Source organism: Oncorhynchus clarkii, chromosome 27 (assembly GCF_045791955.1).
Source record: "Oncorhynchus clarkii lewisi isolate Uvic-CL-2024 chromosome 27, UVic_Ocla_1.0, whole genome shotgun sequence".
Classification (NCBI taxonomy): Eukaryota; Metazoa; Chordata; class Actinopteri; order Salmoniformes; family Salmonidae; genus Oncorhynchus; species Oncorhynchus clarkii.
In genome coordinates this window covers 9,260,029-9,278,267 of record NC_092173.1, presented here as the reverse complement: position 1 = coordinate 9,278,267, position 18,239 = coordinate 9,260,029, and the positions used below count along the sequence as shown (strand labels likewise).

Sequence of the window (18,239 nt, the reverse complement as noted above, 5' to 3'; positions counted from 1 at the left end):
AAGTAACTTTTCCAACAATCCAACAACAAAAAAAGTGAGACCTCCAAAAGTCTGGTTCATCCTTGGGAGCAATTTCCAAACGCCCGAAGGTACCACATTCATCTGTACAAACAATAGTACGCAAGTATAAACACCACGCAGCCATCATACCGCTTAGGAAGGAGACACGTTCTGTCTCCTAGAGATGAACGTACTTTGGTGCGAAAAGTGAAAATCAATCCCAGAACAACAGCAAAGGACCTTGTGAAGATGCTGGAGGAAACAGGTACAAAAGTATCTATATCCACAGTAAAACGAGTCCTAAATCGACATAACTTGAAAGGCCACTCAGCAAGGAAGAAGCCACTGCTCCAAAACCACCATAAAAAAGCCAGACTACGGTTTGCAACTGCACATGGGGACAAAGATCGTACTTTTTGGAGAAATGTCCTCTGGTCTGATGAAACAAAAATAGAACTGTGTGGCCATAATGACCATCGTTATGTTTGGAGGAAAAAGAGGACGCTTGCAAGCCGAAGAACACCATTCCACCCGTGAAGCACGAGGGTGGCAGCATCATGTGGGGGTGCTTTGCTGTAGGAGGGACTGGTGCACTTCACAAAATAGATGGCATCATGAGGTAGGAAAATTATGTGGATATATTGAAGCAACATCTCAAGACATCAGTCAGGAAGTTAATGCTTGGTCGCAAATGGGTCTTCCAAATGGACAATGACCCCAAGCATACTTCCAAAGTTGTGGCAAAATGGCTTAAGGACAACAACGTCAAGGTATTGGAGTGGCCATCACAAAGCCCTGACCTCAATCCTATAGAAAATGTGTGGGCAGAACTGAAAAAGCGTGTGCGAGGAAGGAGGCCTACAAACCTGACTCAGTTACACCAGCTCTGTCAGGAGGAATAGGCCAAAATTCAACCAACTTATTGTGGGCAGCTTGTGAAAGGCTACCTGAAACATTTAAATGTAAAAAAATGTAAAGGCAATGCTACCAAATACTAATTGAGTGTATGTAAACTTCTGACCCACTGGGAATGTGATGAAAGAAATAAAATCTGAAATAAATCACTCTATTATTCTGACATTTCACATTCAAATAAAGTGGTTATCCTAATCCTTTTACTAGGATTAAATGTCAGGAATTATGAAAAACTGAGTTTAAATGTATGTAAACTTCCGGCTTCAACTGTATGTATTTTTTAAAATGTGAATCACATTTTTATTTGACGTACCCCTGAGGGGTAGTTTGGGAATACCTGGTTAGAGTAATCAGTCAGGCAGCCATGTTGGCCAAGTTTGAGTAGTAAGCCCTGAGAGTTTCCTGTCAGAAATGGAAGAGGCCGAGGCAGGTGTATCCTATTAAGTCTCCTGGGGTAAGGCTATGCAGCATTGACAGCTGGCTCTATAAACAAGAGGGCCACAACAAGACAAGGTCTGCAGAGCAGCCCATGTCACAACCATTCTGTTCACACACACATACTGGCTGGTCACATGTAGCAGCAGATGACAAAGATGGGGAGGGCTTTAAATAACAAACAGAATTGCCCAATGGCAAAGCGATACATGCAAAAAGGGTATTATGCAAACAACTTGGTGGGGTCAAGCAGTGGGTTATATTTGGCTCTGTGAATGCCACTCTTAAGCTTTGTGAGACAGAGCTGGAAGATGCCTAACTGTCTGTAGAGTGCAGACACCCGAGAAAAAGCTTAATCCCAAAATTATTCTGCCGTGGGCTAAAACTGGAATCCTTGTTGCGATGACTTATTGTTTGAGGGGGACCATAGCATCCCTCGGAGCTAGTCAAATGGAAAGTCTTGGTTACAGGTAAACAGCAGACAAAAAAAAATCTCCAATAAGTTTTGTTGTGGGAAAACGTATTGACAACCCCATCGATTGGCTTTAGTGCTTGCCTAATTCAACAATTGATAAACAAAAACACTATTTTATTACTGTATCTACACATACAGCCACAAGATGCGAGTGGAGAGCCATGACAAATCTCAACCCTATACCCAGTTGGGGTTGGACACTCACAGTCTGCTTGACATAACCCCAGGTCACCCAAGAAGACGCACACACACACAGCTAGCTCACACAAGTCAGGTCAGGGCATGGATTGGCAGCTGTTCAGGTGGTCAAGTTGTTACATCATACATGGCATTGCTTCCCTGACTGACAGCCGCTCCTTATAGCCTCAGGATCCCATACATTGACAAATTAAAACATGTATGGTAGTAGTTGCCACCAGATAAGTGTCACTAAATAGGCTAACAACCTAACTGGACTAAGCTACCTGGTGGTGTGGGAGGAGGCCTATCTATTAAAACACAGTTTTAAACCACTATTTAAATGTTAGGCTACAACAGGTGTCTTCAGTTCAATTCATTCACCTTGGTTAATCAGACAAACTCTAAAAGGTTAGTGATTGTTTTCACAGACTTGTTTGCACGTACGGCACTTGACTCCAACCCAGCGTGCGACTCGTCGCCGACTTGCTACATTGTCACAAATATGACGCACGCAAACTTCCTCCCGCTACAAAATAACTTTGTTAACAGCCTGTTTCGGAAACGGAGGAGAAACAAGGTACCTGAAGATATAACTTACCTACCTACCTTCAATGAGTCGATGTCAATGGGACACAGTAGACTTCTTCGCCCTGATGTCTCGTCACCAGTAGGCTACAAACAGACAGCAAACTGCTCTCTCTCGTTAGACCAGCGCAACAGTGAAAAGCCCAGATTCAACTGTCTCGATGTTGACCAGTCCTATTAGCGGTTCCTCGTTACTGATCTCACAAGCAACTCCAATCTGCGGGGCTGTAATTCTACAGGGAAGGTTTCTTCTCTCAAATACAATAGGCTAACTCTGTCCACAGCCTTTGTCGCCTAGAATATCCACCACTATTCATCTATTTTAATTAAATGAACTTTTTTTTTTTAAAGAATAACGATGTTTAGCAAATATACTTATATTACACAACAGTAATTTTTAGCTATAAAAAAAACCATGATGACATTATTCTGAGACACTCAGTATTTCAGTCCCCCGGTGAGTCGTGGAAGAAATGTCAGTAATTTCCCCTCCCTCTTTCAAACACGCAACAGCGCTTATGCTGCATTCATAACCAATTGGGAAGGTGGTAATTACCTATTGTGTAGTCGTAAATAATGTTGATTGACTTCAACTGCTTTGAACTCGTAGAGAAACGCCGATTGGCTAATGATCAACAATGTGTATTAACCATAAATAAAAAAAACAGCTATCATGCTTGTAAAAGCAACGCGAATCCCAAATGCCCCTGAAGCCTTTGTATTTTTGTATAAATGTGTATACCCCTGTGTATAAAGTTTGTCTGTGTTATTTGGTATATTGTGTTATATTAGTTGTTAATAAAAAAAATGTTTGTAAACAAATTATAACGTTGAAATACCATATGAATAGATTACTGCATATATTTATAAAAAGCATTCACATGCTAGTTGGAACTCGGAAATTGTTCGGGTTATAGTTATACACGTGCCACGTTCAACTAGTTAGCAAGTCAGACATTTCGGAGTTTCCTAGTTCCGACTAGCACTTGACTGCGACAATAGAAGAGTCCCACTTGTAATTATGAGTTGGAGGGTAGTTCAAGTGGATTTTTACCAGGCGTATATGTAAATACCACCTTCACACTTGGTTGTGAACGTATCATTGATACCAGGAAGTTCTCAAAACCCATCCCACAGATTTAAGGTGGGATATCGTTTGTTTTACCTCATGCTGTCACAACTTTCTTTTAAAACTGTTTTCAACGGGTGTAACACTTAATAGGCTATATGGGGACTAGCATATGCAACGTTTGCATTTGATAGCCACGTGTGAACCTAACTGTGAGAACACACTTCCTTGCTTTGATTAGCCTATTCAATGTGTACCTTTAGGATTGTATGCCTATAGCTCCTACCCTACGAACAACAAGGGTTGAGTGTCTGTAAATATTGTTGTACTGGTGAGAATATGCAGTTGAAAATTAACCTGAACGAGAAAAGAAAAACCGCCTACAGCATTCAACTCACTTTCCCTTCGCTGACTTCGTAGGAGTGTTCTCCTACCCTCTACTGTCAAGAGACCTGTCACTACACTAGTCGGCTAGTAAAATTGGATTTGTTTTCAAAATCTTCATGGGTCTGTGTAATCTGAGGGAAATATGTCTCTCACTCTCTCTCTCTCTCTCTCACACACATACACCCCACCACCACCCACACACACTCTCTCTCTGACACACACACATGCACACTCTCTCTTAAAAAACACACCACCCAACTGTGCTATCTCTCCTCACTCTGCTTTAACTATGCTGGGAGGAAAGGTTGTATCCTGTTGACAAGGCCCTGTTCAATGGTAAGACAGACTGTACTCCAGGGAGTGTCTCTGTCTCTCGCCACAGAATCTGTGTGAAACTGGAAGATGGCATTGTTCCTTTCTCGATAAGGAATTAGAAAATAGTGCCTATGCCTACTTATTAACTCGCACGCTACACGTGCCTTCAGTTCACAAGTCCACATGTTCAATCACACACACATCCAAAATCAGAGGCACGCGAGGGTGATGTGACCGTGGCGGAATGTTGGGATGTATGGGAAATGCATGTGCTGTTCCGGAATGTCTCCATCTTTTCCTCACCTGCATTCCATATACCGTTCCACTCCTGCTCGCTGAATTAACATAAGGCTCAAACTAAACGTATAAAGTTAACAGCATCTCACTGGTTGTACATTATTGAATACAAATCTTTCTTAAGATCCAAGTTGGGTCGAATTTGTTTTGTGTTCAACATTCCATTAATCTGCACTGCTTTCTATGGCAGAGCCTGTTATTTCACCATTATGCTGTCTGATTTAAAGCCCCACACCCTGCATTCCTTAGGTTGTGTGAACTGGAGAACCAGTCCCACCCACTCTCATATTCACCAGGAACTTGTGCAACAGAGATGGGGGGAAAAAAGTATTGGCAGAGAATAATGCTCTCCCCATTCCATAGAGAAACATGTAACCCTTCTTTAAATTGATCATACGTTATGTTAATATCATTATTGAAGTGGCAATCAACCATTCAGTTGGTTTGGACTGTCTTATGGTTTATAATTAGTTTACTCAAATTACGCCCTCTATCTTGAAATGAAGACAGTGCCTCTCCACCGTTCATTTTTGTCTTGTATACTTTTCTGAATCTGCATTTACATTGGATGAACTTTTCACACCTCTTCACACACTTAAAGTAGCCAGCACATTATAAGCCACATGTAACTTTTTTCCGCTTGGCGCTCTGCTGAACCAGTATAATCAACATCAATGGCCTAGCACTGAGTGGAAAAATCGAATGAGGATGATATTGATTGCACTCTGTCAAGCCAACTATTTGGCACAAACAAATTTACCGTACATTGTCGAGCCGCTTGGAGGCTGCTGAGGGGAGGACGGCTCATAATAATGGCTGGAACGGAGCGACTGGAATGGCATCAAACCATGTGTTGGATTTCTTTGATACCATTCCACCTATTTCGCTCCAGCCATTACCACGGGCCTGTCCTCCCCAATAAAGGTGCCACCAACCTCCGGTGGTCAAGCAAAAAAACTGTGTGAGCGGCCAAGGTAAACAACTTTTTCCCCGTGCACAGTGAACCTCTAAAATGATACATCAGCTCTACTTCCACACAGGCAGATCCTAGCCTGGTCCCAGACATGTTCGTGCTGTCTCGCCAAGGTTAGCAAAGTTAACAAGACAGCACAAACAGATCTTAGGACCAGGCTAGGCAAATCCTACTCAAGGATAGCTAGTTATTTCAAGTGTATGAGGAGTGAGCAGGTTGAATGGATGGACTCACCTTGGTGCAGCTGTGGCAGTAGCTCTCTCCATTCTTCCCAGGGGACAGGATGATCTCACCTGTAGGGATCAACTGGATCCTCAGCTCCATCATGGTCGCTATCTCTCTCTCTTTCCTTCTCTCTTTCTCAATCCCTTTCTCTCTGTCTCTCTCTGTCCTCCGCCCACTTACTCGGTCCTTCTGACGGCGTGGCAATGACTTCACCCCTCTCACGTTTGTACAAATTCCTCCCCTTTAACGTCTGCGAGAGGAACGGGGCACTTTCTGTTACACTGTCAATAGAAAGAAGGAAAGGAAAACTAAAGTAGAAAAACAGATATTTTACTGGCAGCACATAGTCATTTACATGTGTGCTTCTTTTCTCAGTTATCTAACGAGGCCAAGACAGTCAAAGCACAAGGATGTTTCCTGCGTCTGTTCAGAGTGCTCTAGTGCGAATTGTCCCGGAGCAGGCAAAGGATATGTGTAGATAGTTAGTGTCAGGCTCTCTTTCCACAGCCGGCCCAGCAGTATAATTGATGTCCATGCACACCAGATCGCTGTGGCGCAGTGCACTCTGGGTTAGCCCGGGTATCAGGGTTTCCTCCTGGACCCATGCATCCTGTCTCGGACGTTCTCAACATTCACAGGGTAAACACCGGAGGAACCCACTCTGCTTCCCCACATTTCCCCTGGATATACAACTGGGAGGCACGCGTACACACCACATGCCTCCCCCACCTCTCCAAAAAGAAATAAGGGACTTGTGTTTCTAGTGTCTTCGGTTTCCTCTCCCCAAGGGGTGCACTAATTAATGAAGACAGGCAGAGGAGAGTAGGCCAGGGGGTATCAGAGAGGGGCTGGAAGCAGTGACATTGTGACCATATCACTGTCTGCAGTGACAGAATGGTGTAAAAACACACACACAGATTGATGACCCCGTTGATCTTTGCTGTGACACTGACTGCCCTCAGTGCCTTGTGACCCCTCCCAAGGTTCCTGTTTGTTCCCTCGACCAGCATCCTCTCAGCATCCTCTCAGAATCCTCTCAGAATCACACCCTTTAAAAGCTGCCCTCCCTGGACCACTGACATCTTGGCAACTCAGCCATGCCACCACAAAATATGAATTATCAACACTGATATGGATGGAACAGCAACAATAGATTGTGTTTTGCTGAGTCTGGAGTTACAGCATGGTTTTGGGTGTATGATTGGGGAAGGAATAATGGCTCTATATTACTGTATGTTTTGGGTCATCAATATGGTCAGTCAGTGGTGGGATTTGTGGTGAGGGTGACTGAGAATATGTATAGAAACTGATTGTGGTTGTGTTGAGTAGTGTTTTGGAGAACGTGTTTGCGCTCTAGTGGGCAGTCTCTTCTGTAACTTCTACGTTACTGTTCCTTCTTATCCTCAATCACAGTGTTCCCTAGATGTGTGTGTTCATTTCAGCCTTGTGTACGGCCTTGTGAACATGCAGCTATGTGTGTGAGAACACGGCTATTTGTACATGTGGTGGTCGTGGGCCATTGGTGTGTGCCTTCCTATAGTGTCTGGGGGGCTGCTGAGAGGGGAAGTGACAGTGACACACATCCTTTGACCCGCGCTCAAGGTATTCCTGATTGCTGGGCATCAACAGGAAACAGTGGCGTTGACGCAGCAAGTCCTCAGGCCGGGCTCAGCCTAGCAGACTGTTGTGGACGAGAAGAGAGAGAGAGAACACACACAGACGTCCCTGAAACATACTGGGAAGAACAAGAACTGTTACAGAAGGCAACCATGAATGCCCTCTAAAGCCTTTATATATGTTGTAGTTTGTTTAAAGGGTGATCGTTAATAGTGTACTTTTGGGAGATGTTTTTCTAGGGTATAGTTTGTTGTTTATGCTGATCACCGATCAGATATTATATGTTTCCAATTAAACAATCCAGAAGATGGTTATTAATTAACAGAAGACAGGTTCAAGGTCCTTTGGCCGAAGGTTTATAAACACACTTCCTCTTTCTTTTTTTTCTCAATGCTGTCCATCCCTTAACACACAAGGTGAAGGAGGCCCATCTCTCTCTCTGTCTCTCTGTCTATGCTGGTCTAAACTGTCTTTCATGTCCTATCTGCTCACACTGGAAGGGTGATATGAGGTGTTTGTGTGTGTGTGTCAGAACCTGCAGCTGGTGTTACGGTAGTGTGTGTCAAGGTGAGCCAGGCGCAGTGGGAGAACTACACAAGGGGCCAGTGTTCCTGAACTAGGTGCGGACACAACTTGTCACTTACAGAGAAGTCTGTAAGGAAGTAGAGAGGGAATTGCATCCTGTTTGTGTGAGAGAGAGAGAGAGTTATGGGACAATCTCTGAGTAAAGGGCACATGGCCATGGCGACGAGAAAGGGCAGGGAGTGGTAGGGCAGAGGTTCAAGAACCTACTGTGTACTGAAGTTAACAAACTGGGATAGGCTAGTGCTATATCACAGTGTTGACTGGAAATAGCCATGTCTACTTTTATCCCTAAAAAAGGAAATCCCTAATATTTCCATGCCGTTTGTTCCTTCAGTCTGCTCAAAAGCAGTTATCAACCTCCGACAACGCAGGATTCAGCAGCGCCGTTTCCACAGGAAAGCACGGGACGCCGAATAGGCTACCACTCAAACACCAGCCCAAAGAACTGTCCTCACACTACAGCACAGACTTCACTCTTATTTCCCCAGAAATGTTCTGATTGTACTTGTCCAAAAGATTAATAAAATATTAATTTTAATTAGATTACACAGTATTTTTTAAATTATCTTTCTTACATTTCCCCTACAGTAGGTTATATTTGCCATAAAAACTTTGAGCCGATTTGAGCGAATCTTTTTTTTATCTAGCTCTAGCAATTGCTGCCCTCTTGTGGTTTCAGATAAAAACACAGCTTTAGTCACACGATGAGTCTTACAATGAATGTTGGAATTAATGATGGTGTCATGGTAAATCTATTGTGCACACAAATCTGAAGCCTCCACTGAAGTTAGAAGAAGGAAATCACACCCCGCCAGTTGAGACCAGAACCCACCAATGTATAGCTCAAGAAGACTACAAGCAACTATAGGCCTAAGCCGAGCAGTTAGTAGCTAGGTGACTAGTCTCCATACACTCTAGGTAAGTAACACATTACACACAGAAGAACAAACAGTGTTTCTAATGAGAAGGACTGAAGTATGAATGCTGAAAAAAAACTTTTTGAAAAGGCATATTTTAGTTCTGCAGTATACCAGGTAATGATTCTATGAAAGAACAGTGTTCCCTTTTGGCCCAATGCATAAATGTTGCCAGCACTGAAGAGCCCGGTCTTTGAGTGTTCCTCTGCATCATGGAAGGCATATTGAAGAGAAGAAGTGCAGAAAGGTGAGTGAAGTACCTCTTAATCAGGCTCCATTCAAATTGCATTTTCTGTTTGCTCCATAGGACATTAGAGTGAATCAGTCGCGTATTGACTGTACACATCAGATACATAGACTGAGTGTACAAAACATTAGGAACACCTTCATTATATTGAGTTGCACCCCGTTTGACTCTCAGAACAGCCTCAATTTGTCCGGCATGGACTCTACAAGGTGTCGAAAGCCCACGCCGGCCCATGTTGACTCCAATGCTTCCCACAGTTGTGTCAAGTTGTTTGGATGTCCTTTGGGTGGTGGACCATTCATGATGCACTTAAATCTTTTGTCTTGCCCATTCACCCTCTGAATGGCACACACATAATCCATGTCTCAATTGTCTCAAGGCTTAAACATCTTTCTTTAACCGGTCTCCTTCCCCTCATCTACACTGATTTAAGAAGTGACGTCATAACGTTTTGATAAACTCTGTGTACAACATGATTGGTGATAAAAATCCATCTCCTATTTTACATGTCAACTATCATCTACAGCCGTCCTAGGTCTGCTGTACAGATCTCCGGTGGAAGGGGGAGTGGGGAAATTAAGAGAAAAACAGAGTGTGAGGAAAAGGAAAGGATTCTGCCTGTCAGTCCATCGATATTTGACCCTCAGGTAAGGTCAGACCTATTCCTAGCTTGGGATCATCATAATTACAAAATATTTCCACAAGTGTCATATTTTCACAAATGTCTTACCTGTGTTCTATTTCTGACAACGTAAAACACGCACAGTCAATGGATCAGCTTTGATCTCTTCTCTCAAATATCTAATGCAGTTTAACTTGAGTTTCAGTGGAAGCAGCCTCTGTATGTACACATCTTGTCCTCCAGGGGGTGCTAAAGAAGTTGCTCTTGCATCACCCTGTGACCAGTGAGGCGGGAGAGGAGAGTCTGGGCAGCATACGCACACAGTTGTATGAGCTGGAGAATGCTGTAAGACTGCCTTATTATACATTGAATACTCACTGAAGAGTTGGCACTGTCTTTAACACTATCTTTAACAATACTGACTCACATTCATCCAATAACAGAGAGGTAAACACCAACCAATGGAGGCAAGGGTGTGTCCATCCAAGACATATGTTGATTTGACCTGCCAATGAACTTCAGACAGCTGGAGAGTGGGTTGGATGGATGTGCCCCAGATCAATTCAGAATGTGAGATCTGTCATTCATTCATTTGGTGGAAGTGACAAGATTTTGGAGGTAATTCTCTTGTCTTTCTGTGTGTCCCAGCCAGGCCTCTCTCCACAGGGCTATCTCTGCAGGTTCTGTCGAGTGTGTAAGCGAAGAAGCAACCCCTACAGGAGACTCTTTGAGAAGTTTGATAAGGACAGGGATGGACTGCTTTCTCTCAAGGTAAATCCAAATCAAATTGCATCATGTAAGATGGCTCCCCCACCGCAGCGGATGGCCCGAGAGGAGCCCTCACCAGCAGGCGCCGACCCAGCAGAAACAATAGTTAGACTGACTCGTTCATGGATGAAATGTGAGAATCTAAATCTGTTTAAAATGTATAATCCTGTTACAAAATACTATGTGCAAAACAGCAGCTGTGGACAAATCTATATCGAATCACAATTTACAGACCACGTACAATGGGCTGTGTCTCTGTATTGCAGGAAATGGAACGTGGCATATGCGACCTGTACATGGCCGATGTCACCGCTGGGCAGCTCCAGCGGCCGGTGGTATTGATTGACGCAGATGCAAAATCACGCTTCGACTGTGTGTCATTCTGCGCATTCATGTGCACTGTCTGAAATATTATTTCACTCCACTTTAAATGTCAGTCAGTCTTGTGATTGACACACAACCAACTGTCAAATGACAAAATAAACACACCAGGTGCATTCATATGAATGAGATGAACTCGCTCACTTTCGCATAAAGAACAAACAATCAAGAAAAGACCAGCAAATATATATCCTTATATTCTTGAAGGTTACTACTATTAACACTGGGTTAAATCAACACTTGAAATATCAACTTAAAATTAGCACTGGTAATACATCTGGAGGAAAATGGTGAAAATGCCTGTTTGGAAGAGGCAGACTTCAGCTCACTGATGGGAAAGCTCTTCTACTACAACATTTCACCTCCAACGACTAGACTGTTGTTAATGATTTCAAGACTTAATGTGTTCAAACAAACCTAGACCAGCACCTCAAAGGGAAGTTGCAGACTTGATGGGGCTTTCTTTATAGACACTGGCTGTTGAGACGAGGGCCCCTGTAACCTAGTTGGGGTCTTACGGTCGGTCGGTCAATCGGTATCAATTTATATAAGCGTTTAGTGGGATTATTTGTCCCCTTTCATTTGAATAAACGTGTCAAAGACAACATTCTTGTAATGTAGGGCTACCTATTTCCCTGGTATACAAGTAAAGCACTGTTTATGTATATGACAAGCGCTAGCAAATCAATGCAATCCAGTTTTAACTTAATCTTCAACCACAACAAAAAAAACTCCCATTTAGGGATTTAGTGTAGTGGCCAACCAACCGTGAGCTCTGTGGTGGTGTTCGAAACCACCTCGTCCATCTCCAACCTTCCTCCGGTGCCATCTCAAATGACAGTGACTTCACGTGGCCTACCGAAAGCCAATGTGCACACATCCAACAGGCATCCATTTTGCGAGTCATTTCTAACCCATGTTTAAAACACCCAATTCCATGGCTTTACGCCGACCATAAACATTCAGTCCCCAAAAAAATTGAGTAGCACGAACTCAATCGCTTGATGAAATCAACACCAGACTTTTAGGTATGTTTAATTTAGATTGTTTAATGTTAATTCCATGCTGTGTTTCAGTAAGAACAATACAGGTGCTCTATCTGTGGCTCCAGTCAGATATCCAGTAGTACAAATTAGCTTGAAGTTACACATAATGCAGCAAAAAGAAGAACATGAACAATGTAAAGGAAATAGGCAGAAAAACTATTCATTAACTCATCATGCAGGCTTGAAATCATCTACTCAGAACCCTGTCATTTTGCAACAGAAGCCAATCGAGAGCCGTTTCCTCACTAAAACACCACAATGCTCCCTTGGATTTTTAAAACCGCTACCAGCCACCATCTGAAATCAGCAAGTACGCACAATACAGTATTTTAGCACAAAGTACAATCCAAAACGTCACAATAGAATCACTATGGTGTAAAAGTTAAGCATTTTTTGCTCCACGTGGATATCAAGAATTTTGCCGACTTCCTCTGAAAAACTAAAGTTAAGAAGAGCACTTTGTTTAGACTTGCCCTTCGAAGGTTTAACGATTTGCATCTCTTTCACTAACACAGAAATATTACAGCTCCCACAACTAATAGACATATCAGTAATAAAAGTTCATTTCTGTAATTACATTAAGAAAAAAATTCTCAAAATACATCCAGCAACTGATAAAATATTGAGGAAAGAGCAAAAACAAAAACAATACAATAATGAAGATAAATCAGAAATGCTTGTACCAAGAAAAATACAATTATCCAGGGACTCTGTCTTTCCAAAATTGTATGTCGTCTCAATTAAGTGGTATTTATATTTAAATTAAATTAAAAAGGGCAACAAAAAAAATGTTAATGAAGAGAACTGATTATCTCTAAGACCCTGGGGGTCAGAGCTGCAGAGAGCCGCTGTCACTTGGGCGTGGTGGCTCCTGTTGGGACTGTTTTTTTATTTTTTTCATTTTGGGGGAGGGGAGTGTGTGGAGGCGGGAGGAGGGGTCTCAAGTTGGCTGTGAGGTCTTACTGGGGCTCGTCCTCCACATCTTGCAGCGCCTCTTTGTTCTGTTGTTCTTCACCTGCTTGAAAACAAGAGAAAACGGACAGTGAGGGCTGGGCTTTCACGTTATTTACAAGAGACAACCCTCAGTCTAGGTGATCAAAATCAGTGTCCAAACAGAGATGCTGTGGAAGTATTGCATTACTCCTGTGACAGTTTTAACCTAGTCTCCAAAGCTGCAGGTGGACAAGCCGAAATGAGCCCAGTGGTGGTTTCATTCAGTGTGCCACATGTCACATCTTAGCACATGCAGTGAAACTTCAACCACTAACTACGACCTCGTAGAGCATATCAAAACGCACTCGTGTGGTGCTTCAAATAAAACAGGACATCTCAGAGTAACTAAAAAGCTTTCGAATTAAAAGTAATGTTTGGGCAACGCTTGACGACAACCTAATAGATTGCTTCCATTTATAATTGAGAAGCAAGTTTTATTTGTGAATTTCTCCTTAGCCATCTAGCTAATGCAGTAACGTACAATATTTAAATCCCTCTTGATAAATCTGCCCAAGACTCAAGTACCCAAGTACTATATTCCCAACATTAGCCACTATATTGTACTGGCGTTCCGTTCCTAGTGAGACAACTGTCTATTTGTGTCATGCTACAGGACGCCAGGCAGACAGAATGACACAGCGATTACGGGACTGGATGTAGATAAGTATCACCCAGTCAAAGACAGACAGGATATCCCATACAGCCGCTCAACAACTGGTGCCATGCTGTTAGTCCTCCAGTCTCCACGATACACAGCTCACACGATAGCTACGGAGATCAGGCACCATCCATCAAAAGACCAGGCAGGCGACAACAGAGCGTCAGACTCTACACACAAACCAATGTGCTAACTTGGTGAGACACCTTGCAGCCCCACGGAGAAAGATTGTCACCTTGTACCCACAGAGCTGTCCTACAGAACCCAATAATCTGTCAGCTGTCAGACACGTGGAAATCAGCACGTGAAAAAGACAATTGCTCCAAATAAATGCATTGCTGATACACCAGTGATTTTTTAAAATCACCACGTAGAAGGAAAATTCATGAGACCCGCAGTGTGTGAACATACAACTTTCCCCGTGACACAAACTGATGATGGGTGAGTGATGTTGCTGTGAGTTAGTAGTGAAGGGGGACAGAACACAAACGGGTCAAACCAGATGCAGAAAACACTTACAAAGTACAGATTATGGGAAATAAACAGCTGTTTTGTTCCGTTAGGATTCTACACAAACGGAAGGAGAGAGATGAGAGATGAGTCCGACATTATGATGAAGGTTGAAGAAGCTTCAACTCTAGGGGGGGGGGGAACCACTAAGCAATGCGGAAGGAACTGCAAGGTGAGAGGCACAAGGTTGGGTTAGAGACTGACTGAAAACGGAGACGTTAGCTTAATGATCCACGTCAGCAGCTCTGAAAAGAGCCGAATAACCAACAGCACACAACTCAACAACATTGAGGGCTACACTCTTGTGGTAGGATAGCATCCTACCACAAACATATGTTTACAAACATATTGTAATGGACTAGCTTTTTTTTGTGTTAAATGGCAACGGCCAAGTGCTGTAATATTGTAAGCATACCTCAGACTGGAGGAATTGAGCATGCTCTCAAAAAGCCATTTCCCCCCTTCGTAATATGACCAACTTCCTCCGTGCATTCTAAAAAGTCTGAGTGAAGGGGCCTCTCACTCACGCTTACCATCTCCCTGCATGTCTGAAGTCCATAGTGTCAGGTTGTCGCGTAACAACTGCATGATTAGTGTGGAGTCCTTGTAGCTTTCTTCGCTCAGCGTGTCCAGCTCTGCGATGGCGTCATCGAACGCAGCCTTCGCCAACCTGCAGTCCAAACACGAGCATTATGTCACACTTGTATCAAGAGAATAGGTCACCGTATTGAATCCACATTTAGAAAATGAGATATTTGAAGTAAGAAGCCTATCAAGGGAGAGCCGCGGAGGTACTTGCCTGCAGGCGCGGTCGGGCGAGTTGAGGATTTCATAGTAAAATACGGAGAAGTTAAGAGCGAGGCCTAGGCGAATGGGGTGTGTAGGTGGCAGTTCAATCATGGCGATGTCGCTCGCAGCTTTGTAGGCGACCAAACTGTTCTCGGCAGCCTCCTTCCTGTCGTTCCCGGTGGCAAACTCAGCCAGATACCTGTGGTAATCGCCTTTCCTGAGGGAAGAGCAAGACGGAGAAGTATCAGTGGGCCACCGTGGTGTAAAAGATGAGCAACACCTGATTTAGCAGGAGGAAGCACAATCCCTGCTCTATGCTTTATTCTAGAGCCATTAAGAGTTTTTCAGATGGGACGTTACCGGGGGTCCTGACTCTTGTGGTCACTAAAGATCCCATGGCACTTAAGAGTAGGGGTGTTAACCCCGGTGTCCTGGCTAAATTCTTAATCTGGCCTTTATACCATCGAGGCCACCTAATCATGCCCCGGTTTACAATTGGCTCATTCACCCCCCCCCCCCTCTCCCCTGTAACCATTCCCTAGGTCATTGCTGTAAATGACAATGTGTTCTCAGTCAACTTACTGGGTAAAATAAGGGTTAAATAAAATAAATACAAATAGTTGTGGAATACTACTCTAATAGGGTCTTTAAAAAAACACCAAGAACCATCTACCAAGCATCTATTCCCAAACAAGTGAAGAGGCTCGTTCGTACATTTTGTAGTAGAAGACCTTGGACTCTCCCGTGTTGGCAGCTGGAATAAGGTGCTTGTCCAGCACATCCAAAATGTCATTACAGATTGACTTCAGCTCGTTCTCAACCTGCAGGAGAAAATTACTCAATGAATAACCAGCCACTGGCACAATGTTAGGCACAACAAGCAACACTCAACAATACACAAAAGGTATCATTCAGGTGAATTAGCCTGAATAATTTTTTATCATTCACAATTTTCTCCAGTAGAAACGCTACCATATTGATTTAAGAGTGCTGCAGGTCAAATGCTTCTCCCATCGTGTCAGATCTCTCTCGCACCAGTTCTACACGAATGCACTCAGTGACTCAGACTTCTGGGCTTACTCACTGTTTGTCTGTATTCCCGGATCATTTTCAATTTGTCTTCTCCACCCTTGTTTTCTTCCCTTTGTTCAATACTGCTGATTATCCTCCATGATGCTCTCCTCGCCCCAATGACATTTTTGTAGGCCACTGATAGTAGGTTTCGCTCCTCGACTGTTAGTTCCACATCCAACCCGGCCACTCTTTTCATGGACTCCACCATTTCTGTGGGGAGCAGAGAGGAAGTCGTAAGTAATTGGGGCTGAAAGATCATAAACAAAATAAAACCACGGGACAAAGTTTGATGACTTCAGAGTTTTTTCCCCGTCCCTTTTCTTATGAAGTTACAGATTTTAATTTCTCAACCTAACAATACAATCCCAATCATACAAAGTCCTATTTACAGGCATCTCTGGGCCTGTATTCACAGAGTCTCAGAGTAGATCTATGATACATTTTGCCTAATCGATCATAATGAATGTGAATAAGGACAGGTGATACATGATTCTAGGTCAGTATGCCTACTCTGATGTGCCAAATAAATACAGGTTCTTGATCATAAGATCTTGGAAGGTAGTGTCTGCTGCAACATTTAGGCTTAATTCAGCCATGCCGAGGCATTCATTCTACAAGACTACATCTATACCCAATCAATGTATACCCAGTGACAAGGTACATAACCATACCTTTCAGAAACAGATAGTTACATCAGTGTCAAGAATGAGAGCAGCATGTCTGTGAATAATCGCATTTAATTTGAGGGTGAAGTAAAGCAGCTAAACTGGTTTTACTTCGGGGCAAATCAAAGCTGCATGTGGCCAGCCAGCCAGACATGACCATGCCCTGTAATAACACATCTAAAAACAGCTTCTGCTTCATGCCAATTGACAGGCACGTTAGCTAGCTTGCTAACGTAGCTACCTACGTCAAAAATTGCTTATCATTGGGGTAGGTTTTGTTTCGGGTCAGTCTTCGATACGTCACACCCAGATAGCAGGCTATGGCTAACGTTGGACCACGAGAAGTTTAGTAAACTAGGGTAGGGTATTTGGCAGGCCAACAGGTTTACATATTTCGATTGCTATCTAGTACTGTAGTGTATGTTTACATTGGCTGACATCATTGTTTGGGAAAAGTAATCCCCACGTAGCTAGCACATATAAACGTTAGTTGGCTAACGCGTTAACTAACTACCACCCCACTTGCTTGCTAACGTTAGCAACCTAGCTCTCGCACCATCAATAATCCGCCATTTTGTATTCTCTTTAAATGAATCATATATTTAAACAAATCTGGTTAAGTGGCTATCGTATTGGCTAATTAACGTTAGCTACACAGCTAGCTAGTTAAGCCAATGCGATAGCTCACGTTAGCGCACTGACTTCACCGTCGAGGCCCCCCCGCAAGAGGGAGGATGAGTGAGTGCAAGTGGTAGCTACTAGCTAGCTAACGTTAGCTAACTGGTGAAAAAAAAACCCAGGAACGAACATGTCCCTCCATCGAATAATACAAATTGTCTCTTACCGTCATATCTCTCAGCCTGTTCGGCGAGTTTTGCCTGATATACTAACTCATCCCGATCGCCCATTTTGTTCCGAGTGTCGAATAGTCTAGTTTAACTGACAAATTGCTATAAAGGCTCGACAGTAGCTGCTACTTGGTCAATCTGTCGGCGGTTCCTGGAAAATCAACGGATAGATCAGTGGCGTTTCCACCCCACCGGTTGTACTGGAGTAAAAAAAAAATGGCGAAAATCTACATCCGGGAACCTTCCACACCACACACGCATTACCTCCATTGAGGAGGTAATTTCACCCCTTGCTCAGAAAAACCCCTCCCATTTTTACACGGCTTGGCAACCAGTGACTCCAGACATTTACATTTCCACCCACAGTACCATTATCACGATGAGCATGATCACGTTATTATTTTTAAAGCATGATAAGGCTTTCTCATTCTTTCTTCTTAACCAGAACACATGAAACAAGCTGGCTGTGATATCTTTAACAAATCTGGGACCAAGTTTTGGTAGACAGGCCTGCAATAATAATCAGCTGTCTGGATATTTAAATACAAATAAACACCCAAGTAGGCCAACTGGCTTTTTGTAGGTCTATGTTATGTATGTGTAACAGTAGAACTTCAGTCCGTCCCCTCGCCCCTACCCGGGCTCGAACCAGGGACCCTCTAC

General features: G+C 43.3%; 2 protein-coding genes across 9 annotated transcripts in view; both read right to left on the bottom strand.

Moving 5' to 3' along the window:
• The window catches only part of LOC139385533 (unconventional myosin-Ic-like), a 61,392-nt gene extending 55,044 nt beyond the window's left edge, over window positions 1-6,348 (bottom strand). For 2 of the 5 annotated variants that reach the window (XM_071130661.1, XM_071130662.1), the window contains exon 1: window positions 5,866-6,348. In XM_071130661.1, coding sequence (XP_070986762.1) covers window positions 5,866-5,958 — 93 coding nt within the window. In that variant the 5' untranslated portion in view covers window positions 5,959-6,348. Of the gene's footprint in view, window positions 1-2,607; window positions 3,046-5,865 lie in introns of those variants that run through there. The other 3 variants (XM_071130664.1, XM_071130666.1, XM_071130665.1) reach the window with 2 other exon arrangements.
• Window positions 6,349-12,022: 5,674 nt separating this feature from the next.
• Window positions 12,023-17,827, bottom strand: LOC139385534 (14-3-3 protein epsilon-like). Of its 4 annotated transcripts, none has more exons than XM_071130671.1 (7): window positions 17,573-17,793; window positions 16,074-16,273; window positions 15,704-15,810; window positions 15,000-15,206; window positions 14,734-14,870; window positions 14,210-14,257; window positions 12,023-13,057 (listed from the first exon to the last, which is right to left on the bottom strand). In XM_071130671.1, the coding sequence occupies exons 1-6, from the start codon at window positions 17,634-17,636 to the stop codon at window positions 14,250-14,252; spliced, it is 723 nt and encodes a 240-aa protein (XP_070986772.1). In that variant the 5' UTR covers window positions 17,637-17,793; the 3' UTR covers window positions 12,023-13,057; window positions 14,210-14,249. The 4 variants fall into 4 exon arrangements, with proteins under 4 accessions (XP_070986772.1, XP_070986771.1, XP_070986770.1 ...); XM_071130670.1 differs by having other exon boundaries at window positions 12,023-13,054; XM_071130669.1 differs by lacking the exon at window positions 14,210-14,257 and having other exon boundaries at window positions 12,023-13,054; window positions 17,573-17,827.
• Between the last annotated feature and the right edge of the window lie 412 nt (window positions 17,828-18,239).